Here is a 15,239-nt window from a genome sequence, read left to right as displayed (position 1 = left end):
TTATTCCTTCAGTTTCAATTTATAATACTCACTCTTTTTCAAAGTATTTGATGTTTTCGGATTTTTTTTTTGTTTCAAATTAAGTGATGCTTTCACCTATCTAGACAAAGTTCAGTAGTTTTTTTTACCATTTATATTTTGCGGTATGTTTTATGATTGGTTGAACTGTGTTAAGTGAATAATAAAAGATGTTTTGTCTAGAAAAAAATAAAGAAATGATTATTTAATTTATGTTCAACAATCTTTAACGTCAACTATTTTGAAACATAGGAAGTACTGTTTAAGAAAGAAAAATGTTTAAAATAAATATTATTTTAGATTTTCAATGTAAAATTTAGCATTAAATTCCTAAATTAACCTCATCTCTATAGAAGAAAATGAAATGTTACCTTGATTTTATATTTTAATGAATATAACAGAAATTTGAATGTGTTTTTCTAACTTGTGTGAAAATTGTTAAGATGATATTTATTGCGAATCGAACCGAGTAAAAATCAACTTTAAACATGTATAACAACACTTATCATGAAAGAAAATTTAAGTTCCTTTTTTTGGCATTAAAAATGTATAACAACACTACATTATATATATTTGGGCAAAAACTACAATAAAAATATATAACGACATTTTATGTAGCAGATGAAGGTGTACATTTTTCTTTTTCCTTACAAAATAAAATTATTTAAAAATATAAGCCGGCAACATCAAACTCATAAAATCTATAGTCATCGTAAGAAAGAAAACTGGCCTACTTCATAAATGCAAGCCGCAATTGATTACTAAATCTTCCCTTATGTAGTTTTCTAAGCATTCAAACGTTGCGTTCCTAAAATAAACAAACAAAACAATTATAAGGTGATAATGGTCACCACCACACCAATAATACGTTTCTGCAGGTCAAACTTAACAACACAATACAAAAAACAAAAGATTCACAACTAAAAAACAGACAAGAACTCATTCAGATTCCTCTCTGATGATCCACTTCTTGTAATAATAACAAAATACAGAGTGGTTTCTCTATGAGATCAACATTTCAGTTGTTGTTGTCCCTTAGTCTCCTCAATCTTTTCTTTGTCTATGTTTCATGTGCGTCGTCCACAGAGTTTGTTTACCCTAACTTCACAGCTTCTAACCTCAGATTCATCGATAGCTCCAAAGGAGCTTTCCTCTTCTCTCGTAATTCCAACTTCAAAGCCGGTTTATTCAGTCCCGGCGGCGATGATTCTTCCTCTACCGGTTTCTACTTCTCTGTCGTCCATGTCGATTCCGGTTCAACAATCTGGTCATCAAATCGAGATTCCCCTGTTTCAAGCTCTGGTAAAATGAATCTTACCCCTCAAGGAATCTCTGTTATTGAAGATGGTAAAAGTCAATTACCCGTTTGGTCAACGCCGGTTTTACCCTCTCCGGTTCACTCCCTTCGGTTAACCGACGCCGGAAATCTCCTTCTTCTTGATCACTTGAACGTTTCTCTATGGGAAAGCTTTGACTTTCCCACCGACTCGATCGTTCTTGGACAAAGACTCAAACTTGGGATGTTCTTGTCCGGATCCGTCTCGCGGTCTGATTTCTCTACCGGAGATTATAAGTTCTTGGTCGGTGAATCAGACTGTTTGATGCAGTGGAAAGGACAGAACTATTGGAAGCTAAGGATGCATACACGAGCTAATGTTGATTCTAATTTCCCTGTTGAATATCTAACGGTCACTACTTCAGGGTTAGCTCTTATGGGACGGAACGGGACGGTGGTTGTAGTCCGTGTGGCTCTACCACCGTCGTCTGATTTCAGAGTGGCGAAGATGGATTCTTCAGGTAAATTCATCGTTAGTAGATTCTCCGGGAAGAATCTTGTGCCGGAATTCTCTGGTCCTATGGATTCCTGTCAGATTCCGTTTGTCTGCGGTAAGCTCGGGCTTTGTCATCTTGATAATGCTTCGGAAAATCAGAGTTGTTCATGTCCAGATGAGATGCGGTTGGATGCGGGTAAGGGAGTATGTGTTCCGGTTAACCAATCATTGAGCTTACCGGTTTCTTGTGAAGCAAGAAACATTTCGTATCTTGAACTCGGCCTTGGTGTGTCTTACTTCTCTACTCAATTCACTGATCCTGTGGAACACGATCTCCCGTTATTGGCTTGTCATGATCTCTGCAGTAAGAATTGCTCCTGCCTCGGTGTTTTCTATGAGAACACATCTCGGTCTTGTTATCTGGTTAAGGACTCGTTTGGTTCTTTGTCTCTAGTAAAAAACTCACCAGACAATCATGATCTTATTGGATACGTTAAGTTGTCTATCAGAAAACAAATCGCTCAACCCTCGGTAAACAATAACAGAGGATCTAGTTTTCCTTTGATCGCACTTGTGCTCTTACCTTGCTCTGGTTTCTTTCTTCTGATTGCACTAGGGCTTCTCTGGTGGCGAAGATGTGCAGTGATGAGATACAGCAGCATCCGTGAGAAGCAAGTAACAAGACCTGGGTCTTTCGGATCAGGAGATCTAGGATCTTTCCATATTCCGGGGTTACCTCAGAAATTCGAGTACGAAGAGCTAGAACAAGCGACCGAGAATTTCAAGCTGCAGATAGGATCAGGCGGATTTGGCTCAGTCTACAAAGGAACTCTCCCGGACGAAACACTCATCGCGGTCAAGAAAATCACAAACCATGGGCTTCACGGTAGACAGGAGTTTTGCACGGAAATCGCGATAATTGGAAATATCCGACACACGAATCTAGTGAAACTCCGAGGCTTTTGCGCTCGTGGGAGGCAGTTACTCTTAGTCTACGAGTACATGAACCATGGATCGTTAGAAAAGACTCTGTTTAGTGGGAATGGTCCGGTGCTTGAGTGGCAAGAAAGGTTTGATATAGCGCTCGGGACAGCTCGTGGACTCGCATATCTCCATAGTGGATGCGACCAGAAGATCATACACTGCGACGTGAAGCCAGAGAACATCTTACTGCACGATCATTTCCAACCGAAGATATCTGATTTCGGGTTATCAAAGCTTCTGAATCAAGAAGAGTCAAGTCTTTTCACGACGATGAGAGGTACTCGAGGCTATTTAGCACCAGAGTGGATAACAAACGCAGCTATCTCTGAGAAAGCTGATGTGTACAGCTATGGAATGGTTTTGTTAGAGCTAGTGAGTGGTCGGAAAAATTGCTCGTTCCGATCTCGGAGCAACAGTGTGACGGAGGAGAATAATCAGAACCACTCGTCGACTACGACCACTAGTACTGGTTTGGTATATTTCCCATTGTACGCTTTGGATATGCATGAACAAGGGAGGTATATGGAGCTGGCTGATCCGAGGCTAGAGGGTCGGGTAACGAGCCAAGAAGCTGAGAAGTTGGTTCGGATAGCTTTGTGTTGCGTCCATGAGGAGCCAGCGTTGAGGCCAACAATGGCAGCGGTAGTGGGGATGTTCGAAGGAAGCATACCGTTGGGGAATCCAAGGATGGAGTCTTTGAATTTCTTGAGGTTTTATGGGCTGAGGTTTGCAGAGTCTTCCATGGTTGAAGGGCAAAATGGGGAGAGTGAAACTATGGTCTTCCACCGGCGAGAGAGCTCTAATAGCGTCGGCTCTAGGCAGTCCGTGTCTTACATAGCGTCTCAGGAAGTGTCTGGCCCGCGATGAGATTGCCTAAACGTGAATTTTTTTTGTTTTTTGTTATATATGTTTTTGGTTACTTTGTTAATATTGATAGGCCTTGTTCATATAATCTACTATATATGAAAATTATTGGATAATGTTGACATAGAGACTACAAACAAAAGTGTTTCATCTTCTGTATGACACAAGAAGAACATCACATAAAGTGATAAAACCACAGACTCTAAAAGAGCACTCTTATCGTAACCAAAGTTTGTACCAATGACAACACAAAAGGAGACGAAGATTGCAATAATTGGGTGGTCTTTCAGAGCTGATGTATCGTTCTAAACCGCTGCGTTTGTCAAATCTTTCACTGCCACAATTTCGTGAGGCTGCATATACAATACAATCATGTTAGAACCCACCATTTGGTTAAACAACCTAACTATTACAAACACAATTAAATCTGTCTTCCTCTATACAGTTTCATTCTTTTCATGCAATTTTCCAATCTCTATGTTCAGCTTTATGAAGATTTCATATTTACCTCAGCTAGCTCCTCTTCATGCTTGACAATGAAAGCTGTATCAACTTTTCCATTTTTGAAATCCTGTTACCAACACAACAATTGAATTACAAAAAAGCCAACATTTTCATGATAAAATTCCCTAAATATAGCACTACTTATATCACACACCTCAACATCAAGGATAAGTTTGTGGTAATTGATAGTCGTTGGAACCCCTGATGAAACCAAGAAAACAAAAACTGATTTAACATTCCACCAGATGTCCAATGTAATAAAATGTAACTTTTTACGCAGAAAAAACGAAGCAAACAATGACAAAGCATAAATAAGATGGAATTAACAAAAAGTAGTCCTCGGCATACCTGTAATTATAGTGTCATTAAGCGCACGCTTCATCCTTTCAATTGCTTTTTCCCTCGTTGGAGCCCACACAATAAGCTATAAAACATTTAGTGTGTCAACACATTAGCTATAAGTTCAAGTAAGCTGCTGCGACAAATGAACAACACCTGAAAGCCTCTTCCAATATTTGTATAAGATTCCAAATAGCACAGTGATTATTTTACCATGAAGCCACAAAATTTGTTCCAAATAACCAAACAGATACAAAATGGCTATCCAGAGAAATTAAAAGACAACTATACCTTCCCAAGAAGAGAATCATAGCTTGGAGGCACAACATAGTCGGAATAAACATGGCTGTCCATTCTAACGAAAGGACCTCCAGATGGCAGGTATGATGTTATTCTACCTGTTATTGTAAGAGTGACGGTTTTGTAAAGAAAGCCAATCTGCTAACAATTCGAAGATGTAACATATAAGGTCTACTGAAACATACCAGGTCCAGGTCTGAATCCTTTAAATGGATCTTCTGCGTTGATACGACATTCAATTGAGTGCCCTCTGAGAACGATATCTTCCTGTAAAGAAACAAAATTCAGTTTTGAAAGAAATATTTTGATATCCATACTTAACTTCCCATACAACACTTGTCAAACCTGTTTGTAACGAAGTTTCTCTCCCATTGCAACACGAATCTGCTCCTCTATCAAATCAACAGAGTAAATCATCTCTGTCACAGGATGCTCCACCTGAGTTTAGTTTAAAGAAATGGTTTATAAGTAAATTTTGGAAAACAACTTATAAAATATAACATAATAAAATATAACCTGGATCCTAGTGTTCATTTCCATGAAGTAGAAGGAACCTCTCTCATCTAAAAGAAATTCCACAGTACCAACACCAATGTACCCAATGGATGCTGCTGCTGCGACTGCTGCATCACCCATGGCTTTTCGCAATTCAGCGGTCAATGCTGGAGAAGGTGCTTCTTCAAGAAGCTTTTGGTTACGCCTCTGTTGTCAGGGGAAGATATAATTAAATGAGCCAGATGGTTTCAGCATGCCATACAAGAATCGAAAGAAAGCAGCATGAAGTAATTCTCAAATTCTGAGAACTGGTATTTAATTTCGAGTTATCTTAGCAGATCCTGCAGCTGGGATATGACATGCAAGTGCAGTGATTAAGCTGAAGTAAATTGTTCCTGTTTTCATATATTCAGATACATTTATTCTTCGAGCACTATGCAACAATTGATGGTAATGAAATTATGAAAACCTAGGAGGAAGATACCTGGATGCTGCAGTCACGCTCACCAAAGTGAACAACATTTCCAAATTTATCTGCCAGCACCTGAAATACAAGAGGTGCAGAAGACAAGATGGCTTTGAAATCAATAATGGGTATCACTAGAGCATCAACTCACAAGAATCATCTTTTGCTAAAACCTCAACTTTTTTGAACAACTTCTCCTGATAAACTCCATACCTGGAACTCAATATGTCTAGGGTTCTGTACAAACTTCTCCAGATAACATCCATCATTTCCAAAAGCAGCAGCAGCCTCACTCTTAGCTTGCTGTAGATCAACAAATTAAGCCAAGTTCAATAAAGGGAAGTCAAATCATTAGTGAAATTTTCATTTAAGAAAATTATGACTATAAAGGCAAGTGGAAAGCATACGATCTGGTTGTTTCATAGATACCAATGGTCAGTATTACTAGATTTAAGTTACTACACATCCAGTTTTCACAACGATAATGTTCTCTAAATTTCGAAATGCGGCACACATCATGAGATTGTGTGACGTCTGTATATTGTCTGAGTTAGAAAGAAATAATGAATCTATGATAATACTGCAATTCTTTAAACATCTGGATTTTGGAGGATATGCTTACGTAGAACTTGATCTTGGACTCATTTATTATTGAAAAAAATTCTATGAGAGGCATTGCTGGTTCATATTTAGATGATTGTCATTCATACCTGTAACAGTTTTACAAACTCTCCCGGTTCCTTAGCAAGACGCATTCCACGTCCACCACCACCGGCTGTTGCCTTGAAACCAGAAAAGCGAGAACAGTCAGTTTTTGTAACTATAAGCATATCAATTAGTACAGGGTGAGAAGCTGAAAATACTTAAATTTGTGTCTTTTCAAGCAGACCAATTTGAGAATCCAGTTTATCGCTTACATAAAAAAAGTATGAAATACAATTTGTCCAAATCCAATCATAACAAGTTAATTTTACCTTGATCATAACAGGGAAACCAATCTCATTGGCGACCCTGACTGCTTCTTCTGTGCTCTGTAATAAGAACAAAAGAAGACATTGAACTCCAAGAATTCTCTTGACATGCTAAATTGATAATCCAGCAAAATACCTGCAATAGCCCATCACTCCCTGGTACAGTTGGAACCCCTGCATTTTTCATTGTCTCTCTTGCAGTTGCTTTGTCCCCCATAACACGGATGCTATCAGGCTGCAGACAGGAGAAACGAAATACCGATAATCAGATTACTGACAGTTTCTTTTTCTCCAACAAAAGAAAGCTAGGGCTGAACTGAGACTAATGAAGAATAAATACATGAAGTTGTGCACTCATATAAATAGTATCTGCCTCTTAAAAATGGAAACATACATTTGGTCCAATAAAATTGATCCCATGGTCTCTGCACATTTCAACAAAGAGAGCGTTCTCCGAAAGGAAACCGTATCCAGGATGAAGCATTGTACAACCGCGACTGATAGCAGCAGACAGAACATTTGGAATTACCAAGTACCTACACAAGGATAAGAATTAACACTTGTTGATTCTCTACACAAGATCAAGCATTTTGTTCCACCTAATGTAACAAACTTTTATGCTAGCGAACCACTATCACAAGAGAAACTTACGACTGGTTACTGGGAGCTTCACCAATGCAAACAGCTTCATCAGCTAATTTGACATGGAGGGCATCCTTATCAATAGTTGAATAGACAGCAACACAAGGAATCCCCATTTCATGAGCAGTTCGGATAACACGAACTGCGATTTCACCTCTATTAGCAACAAGAATCTTATCACCACTGCATGTAGCACCAAGAGCACCACCACTAGTAGCTCTCTTGATCTTCTTCTGGCTAACCTTTAAAGTTTGAGTTCTTTGTCTAGGAAAGTTAACCTTACTTGGCATCATCAAGTTACATAGAGAACTTCTAATAACTCCTCCTGTCTTCCCCAAGACTAAAGACTTCACATAACAAATTTAACAGATTAATAACCACATGAAACACAGAAACAGAGATTGAGAAATCAAACCAATATAGCAATTGGTGCTTACGGGTGGAGAAGTAATGGATTTGGAATTGGTAATCATAGAAGCGTCCATTTCCAAATGCAGGAGGAGGCAAATCCTGGTTTAACAATGGAAGGAAGTGAGAGGAAACCTCGTGAGTATCGAAACAGATCTAATCGCAGAAGAAGAGCTTTGTACCTGTTCTTCACAGAGAGAGAGAGAGAGAGAGAGATTGAAATGTTGAGAGTGGAACTGTGAGATATTGAATCCTCCGCCTGAATGGTTTAATTTGGTGGATTCTGTGCCAACTCCAAACGCGGAACGCAAACGTAGAACGCAAACTCTTCTAAATTACCTTTTTATAAAATAATTTTGTTCCAATATAAGTATGATCGAAAGAACTTTTAAAGGCTCTTATGATTTCATTTTTTTTTTTTTGTCATCCAAAATTAATTAGAGTTCAAAAGAGTCATTCCTGAGGAATGTTGTTTACATATATGATATGAAACGGTTCTGTACGAATTTTTCGTGCCAGATTATCCGTTTTTTACATTAGCATTACGAGAAATTAAAGATAAAGAGAAGGATGAGAATTCTTCCTTGTCGCTCTGGAATTCCTCCAAGTACATTGAAAACGCCGGCCATTCGGTTGGAGAAGACACCATCTTCACCAGGTCAGAACAGTCTGTAAAGAACGCTACCTCTTGATTATCTGCACCAATCATACACTTCATCGCCCAGAGAAGAGCCTCGAATTTTGTATGTAATGGAGATAGACTTCTACGTAGGTTGGCAGCTCCCATGGTTGGTGGCTCTCCGTTTGATGATGTACAGAACCAACCTGTACCGGAGAACTTATCACTTTCTTTCCACGATCCATCCACAAAGCAACGACATCCAGAATAATTCGAATCAAGTGAAGCATTCCCCACTCGAGAACGAGTTACCAATTCCACAGTGCCATTATTTTCATGATGAAGCTCGATTTGGGCTGATTGTCACAATTGTGCTTCTTTTTTCGCTAACTATAATACCTTTAACGGATCTTTATCAATATTTTCAAAGATTTTTTCATTCCTTGCTTTCCAAATGTACCAGATAATCTATGGAAAGACCGAAGAATCAAAATCCGAAGGTATTCTCCAAAATAAGTGGTCTAAATTCGCAAAAATAGACTCTGTTGGGAAAATTCCCATTACCGTAGGAATCTGGGAAAGTGCCCAAACCTGTCGTGCTGGGTGGCACTGGAAGAGTGTATGATTGATTATTTCCACTGGTTCACCACACCTAGCACAGCCTGTGTCACAATCAATTCCTCTTTTCCGTAAATTTTATGTAACTGGTACACAAACCATTAAGATTTGCCACAAGAAATGACGTATCTTAGGTTGGACACTGTACTTGCCAAGAGTGTGCTTTTAACGGTTTGATGTCTGGGCCAATCAAAGATAAATTGGTCTCCACCTTTTCTAACCTTGTGGTATGATATCCCGATTTGACTGTATATTTTCCGGATTTTGTAAAATGCCAACCCAGTGTGTCTTCCTTAGTTGGCGCACCCACTGGTAAGGCACTTATCAGGGCGACATCTTTAGGATCAAAGATCTCCTCTAAGAGAGCAATATTCCAAAAATTCGACCGACTATCTATAAGATTGTTAACTTTTAACAATGGGTTAACAAGTGAACCATTACTTTTTGCTGGTCTCGGGAATTGAGCTGGAATCTAGGGATCATCCCAAACTGAGATAGATGTCCAGGATCCGACCCTTTTAATAAGTCATTTTTTAACCAGAGATCTAACTGAACAAATACTGCGCCATCCATATGATGGGAAGTATGATTTTATATCATTTGATATCTTATATTGCTCATATTTTGGTAGTTTTACTTCTTTTTTTTTTTTTCTTATAAGTTTTCTTTTTTATTCAAATTATAACAAGTATACTGGGTTTACAAACATAAGTCTCTGTCATCAAAGACCTTTACAAACCCACAATTGTTGGTGTCGGATCCCGCACCAGAAGTACGAGACCAACCAAAGATTGCCACGTAATCAAGATAATGGCCCATAAAGGATGAAGCCCACTGGACCCGTGAGCCGAAAGGACGGTCGAAGTGGTTGTCACTATTTTGAGAATCCGAAGTGACTGTACTGAGGCACGAGTTCGGTGTAGAGGACACGGGTAAGTCGGTTTAAAGATACTTGGGCCAAAAGGGGCGAGGCCCATGAAGATCAGAGTCAACTCAAATTCAAACGTTGAGCATTAAAGTCGAAGAATCAAAACGGACACATTTAAGAAGGAATAATTGTACTTAATTATTCATTTTAATGTCGTTTCTCTATGTATAAATATGGGGGCCAATGGCCATGTAAGGGGATCTGGCTCTAAAGAAAGAAATACTATAGCAATTTTGGTAGCAATATATAAAGTTTTTACGTATTCATTTTTGCCCCTCAAGAATAATCTTTCCTACTTAATAAAATACTTGAGTGTGTGAATCCGACATCCACATTTTGGCGCCGTCTGTGGGGATATTAGGTTCTTGAGTGGTCAGATTTTTTCTTTATCACACTTCCGAGATAAGCAACAATGTCCGGTGGAGACGCCGCTGAGACATCATTGGCCGAAACCCTCAAAGCTATGCAGCAAACCATGTCGGACATATCACAAAAGTTCTCGGATGTGGAAAAGGCCGTCGATACGTTGCAAACATCCCAGGTATCTCTTAGTCAAAACGTCAATACTATACAAACTCGTGTTCGTTCTTTAAGTGCAGGAAACCCGATGGGAATCCGAAGAGGGATATTCAACTCGCCAAGTTCCGCTGCACGAAATGAAACCAGCGGACAAACAACCCCCGGTGCTACTAATAATGTAGCTCAGACGTTGGAGGAAGAGACGCAGCTCGGGGATGAAGAACAACTTGCAGCTCAGTACGAGCAGGAGAACCTCGACCAGTTCGAAACCATGAGGAAGGTTAGCCAGGAATTAAAAGAAATGAAATCAAAATTTCATCAAGCTACAAGTTCAGAGCCAGACATCAATCGAGTCATTGAAGAGGCTAGGCGAACACCTTTCATCTCGCGAATAGCAAGTTTGAGGATCAAAGATTCCCGAAAACTCAAGTTGGACCCTTACAGCGGATTGGAGGATCCAAAAAACTATCTCGCAGCTTTTCTGATCGCTGCAGGAAGAGTCGAGTTGGATGAAGCTGATGAGGACGCAGGCTACTGCAAGCTTTTTTCGGAGAATCTATGTGGCCAAGCTCTAATGTGGTTCACCCAATTAGAGCCGGGTTCGATCAGTAATTTCGACGAACTATCAGCCGTATTCTTAAAGCAATACTCCATCCTTATGGATAAAAGCGTTTCAGATGCCGATCTTTGGAACTTATCGCAAGGATCTAATGAGTCACTTCGAGTTTTCATCACCAAATTCAAAGGAGTGCTGTCAAAACTCCCAAGAATCTCGCAGCAATCAGCTTTGTCTGCCCTACGAAAAGGATTGCGACATGATTCAAGGTTTAAAGAAGACTTAATACTTCATAAACCAGACACAATTCAGGATGCACTCTTTCGCGCGAACAACTGGATGGAGGTAGAGGACGAAAAAGAAAGTTTTGCCAAAAGAAATAAGCAAGAAAAGCCAGCAATCACCGTCCCTGCCAGGAAGTTCGAGCCTAGGGAGAGCAAGGGACCAAAGAAGTTTGGGTCGCAACCCTTCAACAATACCGTTGGAAAGCAATTCCAAGGGAAAGGAAGATCAAACACTTGGGTCCGTGATGAAAGTCTATATTGCGACATTCATAAAGTAACCGGACATTTAACCAAGGATTGCAGCGTTCTTAAAAAGCACCTCGCAGAGCTTTGGGCTAGTGGCGATCTTTCCAAATTCGATATAAAAGAGTTTGTGAAGGAATACCACGAAGCAAAGAAAAACTCCAAAGATCAAGATTCCAAAAGACCAAGGTTATCCAACGAGGAAGAACCAAGGAGTTCGAAGGGTAAGATCAATGTGATTCTAGGAGGTTCCAGATTTTGCGGAGATTCAATAAGTTCCATCAAAAAACATAGACGAAATGTCTTACTCAAAGCAAGCTTGAGCGAAGAAATTGATTTTCAAGGTGCTTCAATATCATTTAACGAAGAAGAAACGCGGCATCTCGAAAGACCGCATGACGATGCTCTAGTCATTACTCTTGATGTCGCTAACTTCGAAGTATCAAGGATCCTTATAGATACAGGCAGTTCGGTCGACTTGATCTTTTTAAGTACTCTAGAAAAAATGGGAATCAGCCGAGGAGACATAGTAGGACCCCCATCTCCGTTAGTTGCGTTCACAAGCGAATCAGCCATGTCTCTCGGAACAATCAAGCTACCGGTCCTTGCCAAGAAGGTATCGAAGATCGTGAACTTCGTTGTCTTCGATAAGCCCGCAGCTTACAACATCACCCTCGGGACTCCCTGGATTTATCGAATGAAAGCAGTCCCCTCTACATACCATCAATGTATCAAATTTCCAACATCAAATGGGGTAGAAAAAATTCGGGGAGATCAAGAAGCTTCACGGACGTGTTACTTAGCTAGCCACCGTTTGAAGATCCAATAGCAATTAACAAAGCCCGCAAAAGAAGGACTAAGGCAAAAATTTCCTAGTGGGCAGGGAAAGGAGGATGTGGTAGTCGAAGTTGTATTGGAAGAAGACAAACCAGATCGGAAAGTTCGAATTGGAGCAGCATTGACTGACCAAATAAAAGAAGCTTTGATCGAACTCTTAAGGAAAAACAAAGCATCATTTGCATGGTCAGCAGTGGACATGCCTGGCATAAATCCAAGTATAATTTGTCATGAACTAAACGTGGATCCAAGCTTCAAACTGGTGAAACAAAAAAGAAGAAAGCTTGGAGTAGAGCGGGCAAAAATAGTAAATGACGAAGTGGATAAACTTTTGAAGATAGGATCCATAAGAGAAGTGCAATATCCGGAATGGGTAGCAAACGCTGTCGTCGTCAAGAAAAAGAACGGGAAAGATAGGGTTTGCATCGATTTTACAGACCTGAATAAAGCATGTCCCAAAGATAGTTTCCCGCTCCCGCATATAGATCGACTTGTAGAGTCCACCGCTGGAAATGAGCTGTTAACGTTCATGGACGCCTTCTCGGGTTATAATCAGATAATGATGAACCCCGACGATCAAGAAAAGACGTCATTTATCACAGATAGAGGTATCTACTGTTACAAGGTAATGCCTTTTGGTTTGAAAAATGCAGGAGCAACTTACCAACGGTTGGTGAACAAAATGTTTCACAATCACCTCGGGAAGACTATGGAAGTCTACATAGATGATATGTTGGTTAAATCGTTAAAAAAAGAAGATCATGTTAAACATTTGGAGGAATGTTTTGATATTCTTAATAAATATCAAATGAAGCTGAACCCGGCGAAGTGCACATTTGGAGTCCCATCCGGAGAATTTCTTGGCTATATCATGACAGAAAGAGGGATTGAAGCCAATCCAAATCAAATTAACGCCTTTCTAAACATGCCATCTCCAAGAAACTTCAAAGAAGTACAACGGTTGACTGGGCGGATTGCGGCTTTGAATCGTTTTATCTCGAGATCAACAGATAAGTCTTTGCCTTTCTACCAAATTCTAAAAGGGAACAAAGGATTCCTTTGGGATGAGAAGTGTGAAGAAGCTTTCGGGCAGCTTAAGGCATACTTAACCACTCCGCCTATACTGTCCAAACCGGAAGTGGACGAAAAACTTTATTTGTACGTATCAGTTTCAAACCACGCGGTTAGTGGAGTCTTGGTTCGGGAAGACCGTGGAGAGCAGAAGCCAATTTACTACGTGAGCAAGTCAATGACGGATCCGGAAACCAGGTACACAATGATGGAAAAGCTTGCACTCGCGGTGGTAACTTCGGCTCGGAAGCTGCGTCCATATTTTCAGTCCCATCCGGTTGAAGTATTAACTAACCAACCACTCCGAACAATACTTCATAGTCCAAGTCAGTCCGGACGTTTGGCGAAATGGGTGGTGGAATTAAGCGAGTACGACATAGAGTTCAAAAGCCGAATCAGTATGAAGGCTCAGGTCTTAGCAGACTTCCTGACCGAACTACCAATACCTGGAACGATAGAACAACCGGAGAACCAAACTTGGAAATTACACGTAGATGGGTCTTCAACAAAACAAGGATCCGGAGTGGGAATCAAGTTGGAGTCTCCGACGTCAGAAATTTTAGAACAATCATTCCGGTTGTTATTCAATGCCTCCAACAACGAGGCAGAATACGAAGCCCTAATTGCCGGACTTCGATTAGCACAAGGAGTTGGAGCTAAGGAAATATTGGCTTATTGCGATTCGCAATTAGTAGTTAACCAATTTAATGGAGATTATGAAGCCAAAGATTCAAGAATGGAAGCGTACCTCGAAGTGGTGAAGGATTTATCTAAAAATTTCTCGAAATTTGAACTAATCCGCATACCTCGGGGAGAGAATACAACTGCGGACGCACTTGCAGCATTGGCATCAACATCAGATCCTGAGATGAAAAGAGTTATTCCAGTGGAATGCATTTCGGAGCGAAGCATTCAAGACAGCAAAGAAACCCTCGTCGTTACAAGGTCTCGAGCAGCGGCACGCGACCATGGCGAACCAGAGATCGAACCGCCACCCAACAAACGGAGGAAGTCAAAGGGATCAAATACATCTAACAAGGAACCCGTTGCTTCAGCTGAAGATATAATTCCAGAAACAATATTAGAAACCGAACCGTTAATCGAGGAGGATGTTCTTGAACCAAACGAACATCCCGAGCCAGAGCCACGAGTGTTTCACAAGGTTGACCAAATTCCGGCTAAAGACTGGGGGGCTGACTGGAGGGAGCCAATAAAGCACTACATCACGACAGGTGAGCTCCCAAAGAATAAATGGCAGGCCAGGAAAATGAAAGTCGTTAGCGCGAAATTTTGTCTGTCAAAGGATGCATTATATAGACGAGGTGTCAGTGACCCTTACCTATTATGCATTTTTGGGCCCGAAGTCGAAATCGTCATGAGCGAAGTGCATGAAGGATTATGTGGGAGTCATTCATCAGGAAGAGCTATGGCTTTTAAAGTTAAAAGAATGGGGTATTTTTGGCCCACTATGATCACAGATTGTGTTAAGTTCGCCCAAAGATGCAAGCGCTGCCAACTCCATGCACCGTTAATCCATCAACCGTCGGAATTATTCTCCTCCATTTCCGCCCCATACCCGTTTATGAAGTGGTCAATGGACATCATTGGACCATTACACAAATCGACTCGAGGTGTACAGTACCTTTTAGTCCTTACGGATTACTTTTCAAAGTGGATTGAAGCTGAGGCGTATGTTGGTATCAAGGATTCGGCAGTGAAGACCTTTATTTGGAAAAACATTATATGTCGACATGGAGTTCCATACGAAATAGTCACTGATAATGGACCGCAATTTATTTCA

The 15,239-nt window shown here is 40.3% G+C and overlaps 2 protein-coding genes across 3 annotated transcripts; one reads left to right on the top strand and one right to left on the bottom strand.

The window, feature by feature from the left end:
* Window positions 1-615: 615 nt before the first annotated feature.
* On the top strand, window positions 616-3,764 carry LOC9304488 (G-type lectin S-receptor-like serine/threonine-protein kinase At5g35370). Its single transcript, XM_002870382.2, has one exon. It carries the CDS (start codon window positions 1,023-1,025, stop codon window positions 3,639-3,641), a length of 2,619 nt encoding a protein of 872 aa, XP_002870428.1. The 5' UTR covers window positions 616-1,022; the 3' UTR covers window positions 3,642-3,764.
* On the bottom strand, window positions 3,715-8,060 carry LOC9306499 (biotin carboxylase, chloroplastic). 2 transcript variants are annotated; one of them, XM_021018232.1, is made up of 17 exons: window positions 7,946-8,053; window positions 7,793-7,865; window positions 7,365-7,702; window positions 7,108-7,249; window positions 6,850-6,948; window positions 6,717-6,773; window positions 6,453-6,524; window positions 5,956-6,045; window positions 5,761-5,820; window positions 5,298-5,483; window positions 5,127-5,219; window positions 4,967-5,048; window positions 4,773-4,879; window positions 4,491-4,566; window positions 4,297-4,343; window positions 4,147-4,209; window positions 3,718-3,991 (listed from the first exon to the last, which is right to left on the bottom strand). In XM_021018232.1, the coding sequence occupies exons 2-17, from the start codon at window positions 7,838-7,840 to the stop codon at window positions 3,944-3,946; spliced, it is 1,608 nt and encodes a 535-aa protein (XP_020873891.1). In that variant the 5' UTR covers window positions 7,841-7,865; window positions 7,946-8,053; the 3' UTR covers window positions 3,718-3,943. The 2 variants fall into 2 exon arrangements, with proteins under 2 accessions (XP_020873890.1, XP_020873891.1); XM_021018231.1 differs by having other exon boundaries at window positions 3,715-3,991; window positions 7,793-8,060.
* Window positions 8,061-15,239: the final 7,179 nt, after the last annotated feature.

The sequence above is a fragment of the Arabidopsis lyrata genome, assembly GCF_000004255.2.
Source record: "Arabidopsis lyrata subsp. lyrata unplaced genomic scaffold ARALYscaffold_7, whole genome shotgun sequence".
In the NCBI taxonomy this organism is placed as follows: domain Eukaryota; kingdom Viridiplantae; phylum Streptophyta; class Magnoliopsida; order Brassicales; family Brassicaceae; genus Arabidopsis; species Arabidopsis lyrata.
This window is presented reverse-complemented; position numbering and strand designations above follow the sequence as displayed.

Bases quoted from the DNA above. Each gene is read 5' to 3' on its own strand.
- LOC9304488 (XM_002870382.2), top strand. From the start codon at position 1,023: ATGAGATCAACATTTCAGTTGTTGTTGTCCCTTAGTCTCCTCAATCTT.
- LOC9306499 (XM_021018231.1), bottom strand. From the start codon at position 7,840: ATGGACGCTTCTATGATTACCAATTCCAAATCCATTACTTCTCCACCC. The intron at 5,484-5,760 runs GTATCTTCCTCC...CCCTGACAACAG, and splicing joins AGCGTGACTGCAGCATCCAG to AGGCGTAACCAAAAGCTTCT. The intron at 5,049-5,126 runs GTTTGACAAGTG...GTTTCTTTACAG, and splicing joins AGAAACTTCGTTACAAACAG to GAAGATATCGTTCTCAGAGG.